This window comes from Mustelus asterias, chromosome 4 (genome assembly GCF_964213995.1).
Source record: "Mustelus asterias chromosome 4, sMusAst1.hap1.1, whole genome shotgun sequence".
Taxonomy (NCBI): Eukaryota; Metazoa; Chordata; class Chondrichthyes; order Carcharhiniformes; family Triakidae; genus Mustelus; species Mustelus asterias.
In genome coordinates, this window is record NC_135804.1 from 931,009 (window position 1) to 949,268 (window position 18,260).

The 18,260-nt window shown below is 46.7% G+C and overlaps 1 protein-coding gene across 2 annotated transcripts in view; it reads left to right on the forward strand.

The window, feature by feature from the left end:
* Positions 1-9,618, forward strand: part of galns (galactosamine (N-acetyl)-6-sulfatase) — a 108,375-nt gene extending 98,757 nt beyond the window's left edge. For both annotated transcript variants that reach the window (XM_078210490.1, XM_078210492.1), the window contains 3 exons: positions 1,262-1,383; positions 4,417-4,534; positions 9,388-9,618. In XM_078210490.1, the coding sequence (XP_078066616.1) occupies positions 1,262-1,383; positions 4,417-4,534; positions 9,388-9,474 (327 nt within the window). In that variant the 3' untranslated portion in view covers positions 9,475-9,618. The remainder of the gene's footprint in view (positions 1-1,261; positions 1,384-4,416; positions 4,535-9,387) is intronic.
* The last annotated feature ends 8,642 nt before the right edge of the window (positions 9,619-18,260 follow it).

Consider the following 18,260-nt stretch of genomic DNA (forward strand, 5'->3'; position numbering starts at 1 on the left):
TGGAGATGCGTGTGTCCAAGAATGTAACCGATTCCGGAGAGTAGTCCATGGTGAGTCTGATGGTGGGATGGAACTTGTTGATGTCACCATATAGTTGTTTCAGTGATTGTTCACCATGAGTCCAAAGGAAGAAAATGTCATCGATGTATCTAGTGTATAGCATCGGTTGAAGGGCCTGTGCGGTGAAGAAGTCTTGTTCAAACCTGTGCATGAAGATGTTGGCATATTGAGGTGCGAATTTGGTCCCCATGGCTGTTCCGTGTGTCTGGATGAAGAACTGGTTGTTGAAGGTGAAGACATTGTGGTCCAGGATGAAGCAGATGAGTTGTAAAACTGCACCTGGAAACTGGCAGTTGTCGGGGTTGAGTACTGAGGCAGTTGCAGCAATGCCATCGTCGTGGGGGATGCTGGTGTAGAGTGCCGAGACATCCATTGTGACGAGGAGTGTTCCTGGTTCAACTGCTCCATGTGTGCTGAGTTTCTGTAGGAAGTCCGTAGTGTCGTGACAAAAGCTGGGGGTTCTTTGTACAATGGGTTTCAGGATGCCCTCGACGTAGCCGGAGAGGTTCTCGCACAGGGTCCCATTGCCCGATATGATGGGACGGCCGGGTGTGTTTGCCTTGTGTATCTTCGGGAGGCAGTAGAGATTTCAATTTGAGACAGTCCATTTGACAGAAGCAGTGATGCAGAAATGGCATGAGAGTGCAAAGGAGATGAGCTCAGATAGTGTCAGAGTTGGAGGTTTCACACAGAAAGGAAGGAGGTCATTGTGCAATGGCACCTTCCTCCAAACAAGCAGTCACAGCTATAGTATAGAGTCAATGGTGTAGTGGTATTGTCACTGGATTGGTCATCCAGAGACCTGGAGCAAGATTTGGGGACCAGGGTTCAAATCTTACCATGGCTGCAATTTGAATTCAGTAAAAATCTGGAATTTAATAAAAGTCTAATGATGACTGTTGATTGTTGCAAAAGCCCATCTGGTTCACTAATATCCTGTAGAGAAGGATATCTGCAGTCCTTACCTGGTCTGACCTACATGTGACTCCAGATCCACATCCACAGCAGTGTGGTTGGCTCTTAACTGCCCTCTGAAACGGCCTTAGCAAAGGTCGATGATAGGTGGACAACAAACACTAGTCTAGCCTCACACATGCCGACCAAAGATTCCCTGATCCCCCATGTTCTCATTGTCCACTGGTGACTAAACGGTTCTGACAGAATCTTTCCCAAAACTTAAATGTATTTTATTTCATTTCAGGGAATTAACTTCTGCCCAGGACAGAATGTGACGGGTGTCACGACACATGATCAACAGAACTACACCATCCAACCTCTGCTCTTCCACCTTGGGAGGGACCCTGGAGAGAGATACCCTATCAGGTAATGGGGGGGTCAGAAAAAATAAAATAAATAGTAAGTAGCTCAGGTAATTGTGGGACCTCTGCTGAAAGAGGTGGGCGGATTGATAACAGCAAACAAAGAAATGGCAGATAAGCTAAATAAATTTTTTGCATCAGTCTTCACTGTGGAAGACATTGCAAATATCCCTAAGATATCAGATGGACTGATTTCAAATAACATGGTAGAACTTACAAAATTCCCAAACACGAGGGATAGAGTATCAGAGAAAGTCAAGGGGCTAAAGGCAGACAAGTCGCCAGGACCCGATGAACTGCACACTAGGGTTTTAATGGAAGTAGCTGCAGAGATAGTGACCCATTGCTTGAAATTTTTCGTAACTCGCTAAATTTCGGGAGGGTACCAGAAGATTGGAAAACAGCCGATGTGATTCCCTTGTTCAAAAAAGGAAAAAGGCAGAAGGCAGTGAGCTATAGACCAGTTAATTTGACATTATTATTGAGAAGAAGCTGGGGTCAATAATCAAAGAGGAAATAGCTAATCATTTAGGAAAGCTGAATATAATCAAACCCAGTCAACATGGTTTTATGAAAGATAAATCATGTTTGACAAACTTGCTGGAATTCTTTGAGGATGTAACAGGGAGAGTAAATAGAGGGGAACCTGGAGATGTAGTGTATTTAAATTTCCAAAAGGCATTTGACATGGTTCCGCATAAGAGGCTGGTGTATAAAGTAAATGCCCATAGAATTGGAGGCAGTGTGTGAGCATGGATTGAAAACTGGCTGTTACATAGAAAACAGAGAGTTGGAAATAAATGGGTCATTTTCAGAGTGGAAAGATGTAACTAGTGGAGTAGCACAGGGATCAGTTCCTGGCCCGCAATTGTTCACTTTTTACATTAATGACCTGGAAGAAGGAACAAAATGTAAGCTTTCCAAATTTGCCGATGATAAGACAGGTGGAAGGGCAGATTGTGATGAGGATACTGGGACTCTGCAATGGGATAGAAATAGACTGGGAGACTGGACGAAAACCTGACAAATGGAGTTTAATGGCATGCACTTCCGTCAGAGGAATCAAAAGGCAGATTATTATCTAAATGGAGAGACTGCTGGTGAGTGAAGTGTAGAGGGATCTGGGTGTTCTAGTGCATGAATCACAAAAAGCTAGCAGACAGGTGTAACAAGTAGTTAAGAAGGCAAACGGCATTTTGGCCTTTATTGCAAAAGGGTGGAGTTTAAAAATAGGGAGGTTTTGTTATAATTGTGCAGGGTGTTGGTGAGACCTCGCTTGGAATACTGCCACAGTTTTGGTCCCCTTACCTAAAAAAGGATATAGTAACAGTGGAGGCAGTCCAAAGGAGATTTACCAGGTTAATTCCTGGGATGAGAGAGTTGTCCTATCAAGAGAGACGAAATAGTCTGGGTCTGTATTCCATGGAGTTTAGAAGAGTGAGGGGTGACCTTATTCAAACATAAGATCCTGAAGGGGCTTGACAGAGTAGATGGTGAGATGTTTTCACTAATGGGAGAGTCTACACGGGGACATAGCTACAAGATAAAGAGCCAGTCATTTAAAACTGAAGTGTGTAGAAATTTCTTCTCACAGAGGGTGGTGAATCTCTGGAATTCTCTGACCCAAAGAGGCTGGATCATTAGAAGTATTTAAAGTGGAGGTGGATAAATATTTGATAGATCAATGAATAGAGGGCTAATAATTAGATTCCGGTCTGTAACTCCCTCCCGGGTATCTGTTATTCTATATATAAACCACCCCAAACCCCTCGATTAGATTCCAGTCTATAACTCACTCCCAGGTATCTGTTATTTTATATATAAACCACCCCGAACCTCTCGATTAGATTCCAGTCTATAACTCACTCCCGGGTATCTGTTATTCTATATATAAACCACCCCGAACCTCTCGATTAGATTCCAGCCTATAACTCACTCCCGGGTATCTGTTATTCTATATATAAACCACCCCAAATCCCTCGATTAGATTCCAGTCTATAACTCACTCCCAGGTATCTGTTATTTTATATATAAACCACCCCAAATCCCTCGATTAGATTCCAGTCTATAACTCACTCCCGGGTATCTGTTATTTTATATATAAACCACCCCGAACCTCTCGATTAGATTCCAGCCTATAACTCACTCCCGGGTATCTGTTATTCTATATATAAACCACCCTGAACCCCTCGATTAGATTCCAATCTGTAACTCACTCCCGGGTATCTGTTATTCTATATATAAACCACCCCGAACCCCTCGATTAGGTTCCGGTCTGTAACTCACTCCCGGGTATCTGTTAATCTATATATAAACCACCCTGAACCTCTCAATTAGATTCCAGTCTGTAACTCACTCCCGGGTATCTGTTATTCTATATATAAACCACCCTGAACCCCTCGATTAGATTCCAGTCTGTAACTCACTCCCGGGTATCTGTTATTCTATATATAAACCACCCCAAACCCCTCGATTAGATTCCAGTCTGTAACTCACTCCCGGGTATCTGATATTCTATATATAAACCACCCCGAACCCCTCGATTAGATTCCAGTCTGTAACTCACTCCCGGGTATCTGTTATTCTATATATAAACCACCCTGAACCCCTCGATTAGATTCCAGTCTGTAACTCACTCCCGGGTATCTATTATTCTGTATATAAACCACCCTGAACCCCTCGATTAGATTCCAGTCTGTAACTCACTCCCGGGTATCTGTTATTCTATATATAAACCACCCCAAACCCCTCGATTAGATATCTTCACTGTCCTTTCACAAGCTTCCACTCTGTTTATGGTTGGACTGCCCATGTCCCAAAAGCCCTCCATGTAAAAAGAGAAGTTATCCAGAGTTAACTGACCAGCCTCTCGCTGCTGAGATTATTCAGCAAGACTTGTTTAACAAACACTGTGAGGCGTGTTGGGCCATGAAGCCTCGTCTTGATGTCTGAAGATGAGTTTTATCAGAGAACACCTTGTTAATGCCCAGTTAATGCCCTGAGATTGGTTTCTCTGACTGTCATTCTCCACTTGCAGGGTTTCCCACCAGGAATATGAGGCAGCAATGATAAAGATCACAAACGTTGTGCAAAATCACAAAGCGTTCCTGGTGCCGGGAGAGCCACAGCTCAATGTCTGTGACCAGGCTGTCATGGTGAGTGGTTAGAATCATTTCTTAAAGCACTGATTATAAACTCCAGCATTTATATACAAATTATTAAATACCCATGGAGGGGCTGAAAATAAAACTCTCCCAGCGGCATCACTGCCACCTGCTGGTCACAGTTTAGATTGCGTGTGCTTCGCCGGTCCCTCAGAGTCGAGGATGACTTCCTTCCACGCTCTGACAAAGAGTCAACCAGACTCGAAACGTCAGCTCTGTTCTCTCTCCACAGATATTGTCAGAAGATCAAGAAGAGCTTTGGTGCAATGACAAAGCCTTGCTTGACCCCAGTCCGAATGTGAATTGTGCTTATGGTGGATCTGTAGGTCAGGATCACAGCTTGCATGTCATTGTGAAGCAGGGTGGAGGATGGGGACAGTTTCAGGGAAGCAAAAATGGAGGAGGACTCTCCATAATCGCTCATGGCTGACAGTATGAAAGGCCTTTGTGAAGTCGAAGAGGGCCCTATACAAGGGTTGGTGCTGTTCCTGCATTTCTCTTGTACTTACTGCATGGTGGAGATCGTGTCCAGTGCACCCCTCAGTGGGTGGAATCTGCATTGCGACTCTGGGAGGAGCTCTTCAGGCACAGGGAGAAGGGAATTGAGGAGGAATCTTGATGACCTTCCTTACGGCCGACAGGGAAATTCCTCTGTAATTACTGAGTCAGACTTATCACCCTTCTTGAAGATGGTTACAGTTATGTAATCTCCTCCTCCTGGTAATCTCCTCCTGGCAGCCTCAAAATAAAGGGGGGTCGGTTTAAGACAGAGTTGAGGAGGAACTTCTTCTCCCAGAGGGTGGTGAATCTCTGGAATTCTCTGCCCACTGAGGTGGTGGAGGCTACCTCGCTGAATATGTTTAAAGCGCGGATGGATGGATTCCTGAGCGGTAAGGGAATTAAGGGTTATGGGGATCAGGCGGGTAAGTGGTACTGATCCACGTCAGATCAGCCATGATCTTATTGAATGGCGGGGCAGGCTCGAGGGGCTAGATGGCCTACTCCTGCTCCTATTTCTTATGTTCTTATGTTCTCCTCCTGCTAGATAAGGGAAACGAGGGCATCTTTTCTCACCAAAAGTGCCACTGCACCAAATTTCAGTCTTTCGATGGGGATTCCATTTTTCCTGAGCCTTGTTGTTCTTTAGCTGTCGGATGGTCTTTTCTACCTGGTGCTGCTTTGGGGCTGTGCTGAGATGGTGATGGGAAGCGGGATGGAGTGAGGACACTCGTGTTAAAGACAGAGTTTCTGTTAAGGAGGTTTTTGACATGGTCCTTCCAGCAGATCTCTCTGTTCTTGGTGAGAACCTCTCCATTCTGGACCAGAAGTGGCCCGAGGCCTTTGGTTCTTGGGCCATAGGTGGCCTTCACTGTGCTAAAGAAGCTCACACTTCCTGGCTGTCGGCGCTTTCTCCACCTACCATCTGTTCTTTAGTCTGTGAGGTTTTTGCTGGACGTCAGCCGTCTGCGGAGCTGCTTTCTCTCTCTCTGCGGAGCTGCTTTCTCTCTCTGCGGAGCTGCTTTCTCTCTCTCTGCGGAGCTGCTTTCTCTCTCTGCGGAGCTGCTTTCTCTCTCTGCGGAGCTGCTTTCTCTCTCTCTGCGGAGCTGCTTTCTCTCTCTCTGCGGAGCTGCTTTCTCTCTCTCTGGAGCTGCTTTCTCTCTCTGCGGAGCTGCTTTCTCTCTCTCTGCGGAGCTGCTTTCTCTCTCTGCGGAGCTGCTTTCTCTCTCTCTGCGGAGCTGCTTTCTCTCTCTGTGGAGCTGCTTTCTCTCTCACTCTGTGGAGCTGCTTTCTCTCTCTCTGCGGAGCTGCTTTCTCTCTCTCTGCGGAGCTGCTTTCTCTCTGCGAGCTGCTTTCTCTCTCTGCGGAGCTGCTTTCTCTCTCTCTGCGGAGCTGCTTTCTCTCTCTCTGGAGCTGCTTTCTCTCTCACTCTGTGGAGCTGCTTTCTCTCTCACTCTGTGGAGCTGCTTTCTCTCTCACTCTGTGGAGCTGCTTTCTCTCTCTGCGGAGCTGCTTTCTCTCTCTCTGCGGAGCTGCTTTCTCTCTCTCTGGAGCTGCTTTCTCTCTCTCTCTGCGGAACTGCTTTCCCTCTCTCTCTGCGGAGCTGCTTTCTCTCTCTCTCTGCGGAGCTGCTTTCTCTCTCCCAGCTGTCTGCTTCACTTGGGAAGGTGCAAATTTCCCAATTCCCGGGTTCAAATCCCACCATGGCAGACGGTGGAATTTAAATTTAGTAAAACATCTGGAATTAAAAGATTGTCAATTGTCCTAAAAACCCATCTGGATCACTAATGTCCTTTAGGGAAGGAAATCTGCCGTGCTTACCTGGTCTGGCCGACATGTGACTCAGACCCCAGCAATGCGGTTAACTCTGAAATGGCCAAGCAAAGCACCCAGTTGCTTTCAACCGCTATGAAGAAAACACAAAGGAATTAAACCGGACGAACCACCCAGCATTGACCGCGGCATGAGAAACAACAACAGCCATCGCAGCCCTGTCGACCCTGCAAAGTCCTCCTTACTAACATCTGGGGAGAGCTGTCTCACAGACCAGGCAAGCAACAGCCTGGCATAGTCATTCTCACGGAATCATACCTTACAGATAACATCCCAGACACCACCATTACTATCCCTGGATATGTCCTGTCCCAACAGCAGGACAGACCCAGCAGAGGTGGCAACACAGTGGTGTACAGTCAGGAGGGAGATGCTCTGGGAGTCAGCAACATCAGCTCTGGACCCCATGACGTCTCATGACACCAGATCAAAAATGGGCAAGGAAACCACCTGCTGATCACCACGTACCATTTTTTTAGGTGTCCAGATCACCATCAACCTGTCCTGGTCCCCATATGCCACATATAGTTAAGAAAACCCACCAATGCATCTCCTTTCTCAGAAGACGAAGGAAATTTGGCATGTCAACTAGGACTCTCACCAACTTTTACAGATGCACCATAGAAAGCCTTCTTTCTGGTTGTATCACAGCTTGGTATGGCTCCTGCTCTGCCCAAGACCGCAAGGAACTACAAAGCGTCCTGAATGTAGCCCAATCCATCACTCAAACCAGCCTCCCATCCATTGATCCTGTCTACACTTCCTACTGCCTCGGAAAAGCAGCCAGCATAATTAAGGACCCCACGCACCCCGGACATTCTCTCTTCCACCTTCTTCCGTCGGGAAAAAGATACAAAAACCTGAGCTAACGTACCAACCGACTCAAGAACACCTTCTTGCTGCCTTCAGACTTTTGAATCGACCTACCTCGCATTCCTAGCTATGACTGTAACACTACATCCTGCACTCTCTCCTTTCCTTCTCTATGAACGGTATGTTTTGTCTGTGTAGCGTGCAAGAAACAATACTTTTCACTGTATGTTAATACATTGACAATAATAAATCAAATGAAAAACCTTCCCCTCTCAGCTGATGAATCAGTACTCCACCATGTTGAACACCATTTGGAGGAAGCATTGAAGGTGGCAAGGACGCAAAATGTATTCTGGGTGGGGGACATCAGTGTCCATTACCAAGAGTGGCTCAGTGGTCCCACCACAGACCAAGCTGGCCGGGTCCTTATAGAATATAGAAACCCTACAGTGCAGAAGGAGGCCATTCGGCCCATCAAGTCTGCACCGACCACAATCCCACCCAGGCCCTACCCCCACATATTTACCCGCTAATCTCTCTAACTACACATCTCGGGGACAATTTTTAACCTGGCCAATCAACCTAACCCGCACATCTTTGGACTGTGGGAGGAAACCGGAGCACCCGGAGGAAACCCACGCAGACACGAGGAGAATGTGCAAACTCCACACAGACAGTGACCCGAGCCGGGAATTGAACCCAGGACCCTGGAGCTGTGAAGCAGCAGTGCTAACCACTGTGCTACCGTGCCGCCCTCTGTGCTACCGTGCTGCCCTCTGTGCTACCGTGCTGCCCTCTGTGCTACCGTGCTGCCCTCTGTGCTACCGTGCCGCCCTCTGTGCTACCGTGCCGCCCTCTGTGCTACCGTGCTGCCCTCTGTGCTACCGTGCCGCCCTCTGTGCTACCGTGCTGCCCTCTGTGCTACCGTGCTGCCCTCTGTGCTACCGTGCTGCCCTCTGTGCTACCGTGCTGCCCTCTGTGCTACCGTGCCGCCCTCTGTGCTACCGTGCTGCCCTCTGTGCTACCGTGCTGCCCTCTGTGCTACCGTGCTGCCCTCTGTGCTACCGTGCCGCCCTCTGTGCTACCGTGCCGCCCTCTGTGCTACCGTGCCGCCCTCTGTGCTACCGTGCCGCCCTCTGTGCTACCGTGCCGCCCTCTGTGCTACCGTGCCACCCTTAAGGACATCGCTGCTAGACTGTGACTGCAGCAGGTGGTGAGGCAGCCTAAAGAGGGAAAAGCTACTTAGAGAGCTCATCCTCCCAAACTGTCCATTTCAGTTACCCTGGGAACATATTCCTTTGGATGAAAACTCTCACCTTCATCCTGACTTGCTCATTTTCTATCTGTGCCTTCTGAAATGTCAGTCTTCCCCACAGGAAACAACTAGTAAGACCATAAGACATGGGAGCAGAATTAGGCCACTCGACCTCAGTTCTATCCGAATCATGAAAACATAAAATGCCAGTGAGCATTGAGCAATGATTTCCCAAAGGAGACTTGATAACAGCCACTTGGCACCACCCCAAAAAACTGCTTTGAGCTGATAGCTTAGTGTATCAATGCATTTCAGTTATTGGAGTCCGCTGGCACAGAACACAAGGTAGTGTGAAAAGCCCCTTTACACACACACAATAGTAATGGATGGTAAATAGTGATTTTGGAGAAGTTATTAATTAACCTTTTCCATTTTCTACCATCAGAATTGGAGTCCTCCGGGTTGTGAAAAGCTCAGCAAATGTCTGAAAATTCCGAGGTCTCACCCATGGAAATGTAAATGGCCACATTAATATTGCTCACAGGGGTCACATTGACACAATTCAACCTGGACAGTCAGAATCAACATTCCCAGAACAGCTGTACCAAAGTGAAAGACAACACCTTGTGACGCTACTGTGCCTTTAAGAAATATATTTTTAATCATGTTCTCTGCATTTTGTAAGGAAGCCTGTTTTGTTTTGTTTTCGATTGTGGCACCGGCTGCCTGCTTAGATATCCTTTTAAAGAACAATAGAACAGTACAGCACAGAACAGGCCCTTCGGCCCACGATGTTGTGCCGAGCTTTATCTGAAACCAAGATCAAGCTATCCCACTCCCTATCATCCTGGTGTGCTCCATGTGCCTATCCAATAACCGCTTAAATGTTCCTAAAGTGTCTGACTCCACTATCACTGCAGGCAGTCCATTCCACACCCCAACCACTCTCTGCGTAAATAACGAAAGAACAAAAAAAAGTACCATGATGTGGAGATGCCAGCGTTGGACTGGGGTGGGCACAGTAAGAAGTCACAACACCAGGTTAAAGTCTAACAGGTTTATTTGGTATCACGAGCTTTCAGAGCGCTGCTCCATCATCAGGGGAGTGATAAAGGAGCAATGCTCCGAAAGCTCGTGATACCATATAAACCTGTTGGACTTTAACTTGGTGTTGTGAGACTTCTTAAAGAGAAGGTCAGCACAGGAACAGGCCCTTCGGCCCTTCAAGCCTGTGCTGATCATGATGCTCTAAACTTAAAAAAACCTTCTGCCCTTACTCGGGAATAGAATATCCCTCTATTCCCTCCCTATTCATGAACCCCTCCAGATGCCTCTCAAATGTTGCTAATGTGTCTGCTTCCGCCAGCTCCTCTGGCAGCGCGTTCCAGGCACCCACCACTCTCTGCGTGAAAAACTTCCCCCACACATCTCCCTTAAACTTTCCCCCTCGCACCTTAAACCTGTGCAACCTTGTAATTGACACTTCCACCCTGGGAAAAAGCCTCTGACTATCCACCCTGTCTGTGCCTCTCATAATTTTGTAAACCTCTATCAGGTCTCCCCTCAGCCTCTGTCTTTCCAGTGAAAACAATCCTAGTTTATTCAACCTCTCCTCATAGTCAACACCCTCGAGACCCAGCAACATCCTGGTGAACCTTCTCTGCACTCTCTCCAAAGCTCCCACATCCATCTGGTAGTGTGGTGACCAGAACTGCACACAATACTCCAAATGTCGCCTAACCAAGGTTTTATATAGCTGCAACATGATATCGCAACTCTTGTACTCAATGTCCCAGCTGATGAAGGGAAGCATGGCATAGACCTTCTTAATCATCTTGATCACCTGAGTTGCCACTTTTAGAAAACTGTGGACTTGCACGCCCGGATCCCGCTGCACATTGTTGCTGCTTAAATTATTGAAATGGAGTTTTGTTTATTTTTAATCTGGGCCTAATGGAATGTGCTGGAGTTTTAGGGGTTTACGACCCTTTTGAATTGTTAGGGGATGAATGATTGAGAGGTCAAGTGACAAGAGTTCTTTTACTTTCAGTTTTTGGCTGGTGGCTGCTGTTTTAGTTGGAAGGTGTGTGGACTCCTGGCTGAAGGCAGTGTCTCTCCCTGTTATTAGAAATTCTGCTGTGTTGGAAGCAGTTTTTCTTGCCTTTCTGGAGGCTAATAGCTAGAGGCCAGCAGTGCCATCATCTCTGGAAGTCAGAGTTTCAATTCTATCCAAATGACTAATTCACAGCAGGTGTTGCTGAGCTGCAAAATCACTTGAGCATCCTTATTTTCTGTGCTAACCCTGGGGCAGGTGTATGTTTATGAGAAGGTTTGTTGTATTGGAACACTGCATTTAGTTGTTCAGGTTTATACAATATCATGGTTGGGTTTTTTTTATTGTAATTGGTAAAAGTTATTGCTAATTTTCTTTCTATGTGTTAACTATATTTTTAAATAAACTTTGTTTGATAAAAGCTCCCTGGTGGGTCATTTGAATCATACCTGAAGTGAAACATTATATGTTTACCCTAGCCAAATTCAAACTACAAAACTTATGGTCCAGGCTGACTTCATAAAATACCTTGGAGTGGGTGGCACGGTGGCACAGTGGTTAGCACTGCTGCCTCACAGTGCCAGGTTTGATTCCCGGCTTGGGTCACTGTCTGTGAAAGAAAGAAAGAAAGGAAGTAGTTTGCGGGAGGTAAAGTCCCAAGAACCTCAGCCCTTAAATCTTTGTAACAGATTTGAGGTTCTTGCCACCAGTGTAGATGGGAAAAATGACTGCGAGAAGGACGAGCAAACTGTCGGCAGTACCGGGGTGCAGGATGCTGCTGCAACGGAGAAATCAAAGAGAAATGTAGTAGTAATTGGGCATAGTGTAGTTAAGGGCATAGACACTGTTCTCTGTGACCAGGATAAGCAATACCGTAGGTTGTGTTGCCTGCCTGGTGCTCGGGTCCAGGATGTATCATCTGGGCTGCAGAGGAATTTGGAGTGGGAAGGTGAAAATCCAGTTGTCGTGGTCCATGTAGGTGCCAATGACAAAGACAAAACAGGAACTAAGGATCTACAGAGGGAGTACGAAGAGCTGGGGAACAAATTAAAAAGCAGAACCAACAAGGTGGTAATCTCTGGATTACTACCTGAGCCACGCGTGAATTGGCGCAGGGTTAATAGGATTAAGGAGACAAATGCGTGGCTCAAGGATTGGTGTGGGAGGAATGGGTTCGAATTCATGGGGCATTGGCACCAGTATTTGGGCAGATGGGACCTGTATAGATGGGATGGTCTCCGTTTGAACCGTGCTGGGACCAGAGTCCTAGCAAATCGTATCACTGGGGCTGGAGATAGGGCTTTAAACTAATTTATGGGGGGGAGGGTGCAGAGGTAAGAGGAATTACGAAATCAATGGTAGAGGAGAGGGAGCGAGTGCAAGTGAATGAGGGCATTCAAGTAGTTAAAGGAGTAGAGGGCGAGGGAGAGGTTGATAGCGTTTCATCAAATCGGGTCCAGATAAAAGCTGGAATAAAGACACTTTGCCTGAATGCACAAAGCATTCGGAACAAAGTTAATGAGTTGATGGTGCAAATCAGCACAAATGGGTATGATCTCGTGGCCATTACAGAAACGTGGCTGCAGGGAGACCAGGACTGGGAGATGAATATCCAGGGGTATCAGGCATTTAGGAAGAATAGACAGGAAGGAAAAGGTGGTGGGGTAGCTCTGTTAATAAAAGATAATGTCAGGGTAGTAGTGAGGGATGACATAGGCTCTAAGGAACAAAACGTGGAATCGTTATGGGTGGAGATAAGGAATAGTAGGGGGAGAAAGACACTAGTAGGCGTGGTCTATAGGCCCCCAAATAATAATGTTGAGGTGGGGAGGGCTATAAACAAGCAAATAATGGATGCGTGCAAAAACGGAACGGCAATAATCATGGGGGACTTCAACCTGCATATTGATTGGCTGACTCAAGTTGGAAGGGGTGGGATGGAGGAAGAGTTCTTAGAATGCTGTCGGGATAGTTTCCTTGAACAGTATGTTACAGAACCGACGAGGGAACGAGTTATCTTAGATCTGGTAATGTGTAACGAGTTAGGTAGAATTAAGGATGTTCTTGTGAAGGACCCTCTTGGGATCACAATATGGTCGAATTTCTGATACAAATGGAAGAGGAGAAAGTAAGGTCCCATACCAGTGTCCTCTGTTTGAACAGAGGGAAGTACGATAGGATGAGGGCTGAATTGGCTAAGGTGGACTGGGAGAGCAGACTGGTAGGTAGGACAGCTGAGGAACAGTGGAGGATTTTTAAGGAGATCCTTTTCAGTACTCAGCAACAATATATTCCGGTGATAAAGAAGGACTGTAAGAAAAGGGATAACCAGCCGTGGATAACGAAGGAAATTAAGGAGAGTATTAAATTAAAGACCGATGCGTACAGAGTTGCCAAAAATAGCGGAGAATCGGAAGATTGGGAAAACTTTAAGAAACAACAAAGAACAACTAAGAAAGCGATAAAGAAAGGAAAGATAGGTTATGAAGCTAGGCAAGCTCTAAATATAAAAAATGATAGTAAAAGCTTTTACAAATATATAAAAAGGAATAGAGTGGCAAGAGTGAATGTTGGACCCTTGGAGGACGAACAAAGAACAACAAAGAACAGTACAGCACAGGAACAGGCCCTTCGGCCCTCCAAGCCCATGCCGCTCCCTGGTCCAAACTAGACCATTCTTTTGTATCCCTCCATTCCCACTCCGTTCATATGGCTATCTAGATAAGTCTTAAACGTTCCCAGTGTGTCCGCCTCCACCACCTTGCCTGGCAGCGCATTCCAGGCCCCCACCACCCTCTGTGTAAAATATGTCCTTCTGATATCTGTGTTAAACCTCCACCCCTTCAACTTGAACCTATGACCCCACGTGAACGTCACCACCGACCTGGGGAAAAGCTTCCCACCATTCACCCTACCTATGCCTTTCATAATTTTATACACCTCTATTAAGTCTCCCCTCATCCTCCATCTTTCCAGGGAGAACAACCCCAGTTTACCCAATCTCTCCTCATAACTAAGCCCCTCCATACCAGGCAACATCCTGGTAAACCTCCTCTGTACTCTCTCCAAAGCCTCCACGTCCTTCTGGTAGTGTGGCGACCAGAACTGGACGCAGTATTCCAAATGCGGCCGAACCAACGTTCTATACATCTGCAACATCAGACCCCAACTTTTATACTCAATGCCCCGTCCTATAAAGGCAAGCATGCCATATGCCTTCTTCACCACCTTCTCCACCTGTGACGTCACCTTCAAGGATCTGTGGACTTGCACACCCAGGTCCCTCTGCGTATCTACACCCTTTATGGTTCTGCCATTTATCGTATAGCTCCTCCCTACATTATTTCTACCAAAATGCATCACTTCGCATTTATCAGGATTGAACTCCATCTGCCATTTCTTTGCCCAAATTTCCAGCCTATCTATATCCTTCTGTAGCTTCTGACAATGCTCCTCACTATCTGAAAGTCCTGCCAATTTTGTGTCATCCGCAAACTTACTGATCACCCCAGTTACACCTTCTTCCAGATCGTTTATATAAATCACAAACAGCAGAGGTCCCAATACAGAGCCCTGCGGAACACCACTAGTCACAGGCCTCCAGCCGGAAAAAGACTCTTCCACTACCACCCTTTGTCTTCTGTGACCAAGCCAGTTCTCCACCCATCTAGCCACCTCCCCCTTTATCCCATGAGATCCAACCTTTTTCACCAGCCTACCATGAGGGACTTTGTCAAACGCTTTACTAAAGTCCATATAGACGACATCCACGGCCCTTCCCTCGTCAACCATTCTGGTCACTTCTTCAAAAAACTCCACCAGGTTAGTGAGGCATGACCTCCCACTCACAAAAGAGAGGGGGGATTTAATAGTGGGAAATGAGGAAATGGCTGAAACTTTAAATAAGTTTTTTGTGTCGGTCTTCACGGTGGAAGACACAAATAGTTTACCGAATATTAATGATAGAGGGTTGGTAGGAGGAGAGGTACTCAATACTCAGAGGTGTATAAGATTTTGATGGGTATAGATAGAATGAATGCAAGCAGGCTTTTTCCGCTGAGGCTAGGGGAGAAAAAAATCAGAGGGCATGGGTTAAGGGTGAAAGGAGAAAAGTTTAAAGGGAATATTAGGGGGGGCTTCTTCACGCAGAGAGTGGTGGGAGTGTGGAATGAGCTGCCGGATAAAGTGGTAAATGCGGGCTCACTTTTAACATTTAAGAAAAACTTGGACGGGTTCATGGATGAGAGGGGTGTGGAGGGATATGGTCCAAGTGCAAGTCAGTGGGACTAGGCATAAAATGGTTCGGCACAGACAAGAAGGGCCAAAAGGCCTGTTTCTGAGCTGTAATTTTCTATGGTTCTAATACAATTAATGTTACCAGAGAGGCAGTGCTTGGTAGACTAATGGGGCTGAAGGTGGACAAGTCCCCGGGCCCGGATGGAATGCATCCCAGGGTACTGAAAGAAATGTCAGAGGTAATAGCTGATGCGTTAGTGGTTATTTATCAAAATTTGTTGGATTCTGGGCTAGTGCCGGCGGATTGGAAAATGGCTACTGTTACGCCGCTGTTTAAAAAAGGAAATAGACAAAAGGCGGGTAACTACAGGCCGGTTAGCTTAACGTCTGTAGTTGGGAAAATGCTGGAATCCATCATTAAAAAAGAAATAGCAGGCCATCTGGATAAGAATGGTTCAATTAAGCAGACGCAGCATGGATTCATGAGGGGAAAGTCGTGCTTGACGAACTTGTTGGATTTTTATGAAGATGTGACTAGTGCGGTTGACGGAGGGGAACCGGTGGATGCGGTGTTTTTGGATTTCTAAAAGGCGTTTGATAAGGTGCCTCACAAAAGGTTGCTGAAGAAGATTGGGTCACACGGAGTTGGGGGAAGGGTGTTAGCTTGGATTGGGGATTGGCTATCCAACAGGAAGCAGAGAGTCGGAATAAATGGGTGCTTTTCTGGTTGGCAGATGGTAACTAGTGGCGTGCCGCAGAGATCGGTACTGGGGCCTCAACTATTTACCATTTATATAGACGATCTGGAGGAGGGGACTGAGTGTAGGGTAACAAAGTTTGCAGACGACACAAAGATAAGTGGAAAAGTGAAGCGTGTGGAGGGCGTAGAAGGTCTGCAGAGCGATTTGGACAGGCTGAGTGAGTGGGCGAGGATCTGGCAGATGGAGTATAACGTTAACAAATGCGAGGTTATTCACTTTGGAAGAAATAATAGCAAATTGGATTATTATCTAAATGGAAAAAAATTGCAACATGCTACTGTGCAAAGGGACCTGGGGGTCCTTGTGCATGAGACGCAAAAACCCAGTCTGCAGGTGCAACAGGTGACCAAGAAGGCAAATGGGATGTTGGCCTATATCGCAAGGGGGATAGAATATAAAAGCAGAGATGTCTTGCTGCATCTGTACAGGGCATTGGTGAGGCCGCAGCTGGAATACTGTGTGCAGGATTGGTCCCTTTATTTGCGGAAGGATATATTGGCGGGAGTGCAGAGAAGGTTCACCAGGTTGATACCGGAGATGAGGGGTGTTGATTATGAGGAGAGACTGAGCAGATTGGGTTTGTACTCGTTGGAATTTAGAAGGCTAAGGGGGGATCTTATAGAGACCTATAAGATAATGAAGGGGCTGGATAGGGTAGAGGTGGAGAGATTCTTTCCACTTAGAAAGGAAGCTAGAACTAGAGGGCACAGCCTCAAAATAAAGGGGGGCAGTTTAGGACAGAGTTGAGGAGGAACTTCTTCTCTCAGAGGGTGGTGAATCTCTGGAATTCTCTGCCCACTGAAGTGGTGGAGGCTACCTTGTTGAATCACGGATAGATGGATTCCTGATCGGTAAGGGAATTAGGGGTTATAGGGATCAGGCGGGTAAGTGGAACTGATCCACTTCAGATCAGCCATGATCTTATTGAATGGCGGGGCAGGCTCGAGGGGCTAGATGGCCTACTCCTGCTCCTATTTCTTATGTTCTTATGTGTGGAGACTGCATGTTAGAACATAGAACATAGACATAGAACAGTACAGCACAGAACAGGCCCTTCGGCCCACGATGTTGTGCCGACCTTCATCTGAAACCAAGATCAAGCTATCCCACTCCCTACCATCCTGGTGTGCTCCATGTGCCTATCCAATAACCGCTTAAATGTTCCTAAAGTGTCTGACTCCACTATCACTGCAGGCAGTCCATTCCACACCCCAACCACTCTCTGCGTGAAGAACCTACCTCTGATATCCTTCCTATATCTCCCACCATGAACCCTATAGTTATGCCCCCTCGTAATAGCTCCATCCGCCCGAGGAAATAGTCTTTGAACGTTCACTCGATCTATCCCCTTCATCATTTTATAAACCTCTATTAAGTCTCCCCTCAATCTCCTCCGCTCCAGAGAGAACAGCCCCAGCTCCCTCAACCTTTCCTCATAAGACCGACACTCCAAACCAAGCAGCATCCTGGTAAATCTCCTCTGCACTCTTTCCAGCGCTTCCACATCCTTCTTATAGTGAGGTGACCAGAACTGCACGCAATATTCCAAATGCGGTCTCACCAAGGTCCTGTACAGTTGCAGCATAACCCCACGGCTCTTAAACTCCAACCCCCTGTTAATAAAAGCTAACACACTATATGCCTTCTTCACAGCTCTATCCACTTGAGTGGCAACCTTTAGAGATCTGTGGATATGGACCCCAAGATCTCTCTGTTCCTCCACAGTCTTCAGAACCCTACCTTTGACCCTGTAATCCACATTTAAATTAGTCCTACCAAAATGAATCACCTCACATTTATCAGGGTTAAACTCCATTTGCCATTTTTCAGCCCAGCTTTGCATCCTATCTATGTCTCTTTGCAGCCTACAACAGCCCTCCACCTCATCCACTACTCCACCAATCTTGGTGTCATCAGCAAATTTACTGATCCACCCTTCAGCCCCCTCCTCTAAGTCATTAATAAAAATCACAAAGAGCAGAGGACCAAGCACCGATCCCTGCGGCACTCCGCTAGCAACCTGCCTCCAGTCCGAAAATTTTCCATCCACCACCACCCTCTGTCTTCGATCAGACAGCCAGTTACCTATCCAATCGGCCAACTTTCCCTCTATCCCACACCTCCTTACTTTCATCATAAGCCGACCATGGGGGACCTTATCAAACGCCTGTATCCCAGTGAGAGTCAGCACCTTCAGGAACTGCCCCCCAGTCAAAATCCCTGGAATCATTAAAAAACAATTGCAACGAGTTGTGGGGGAAGATGGTG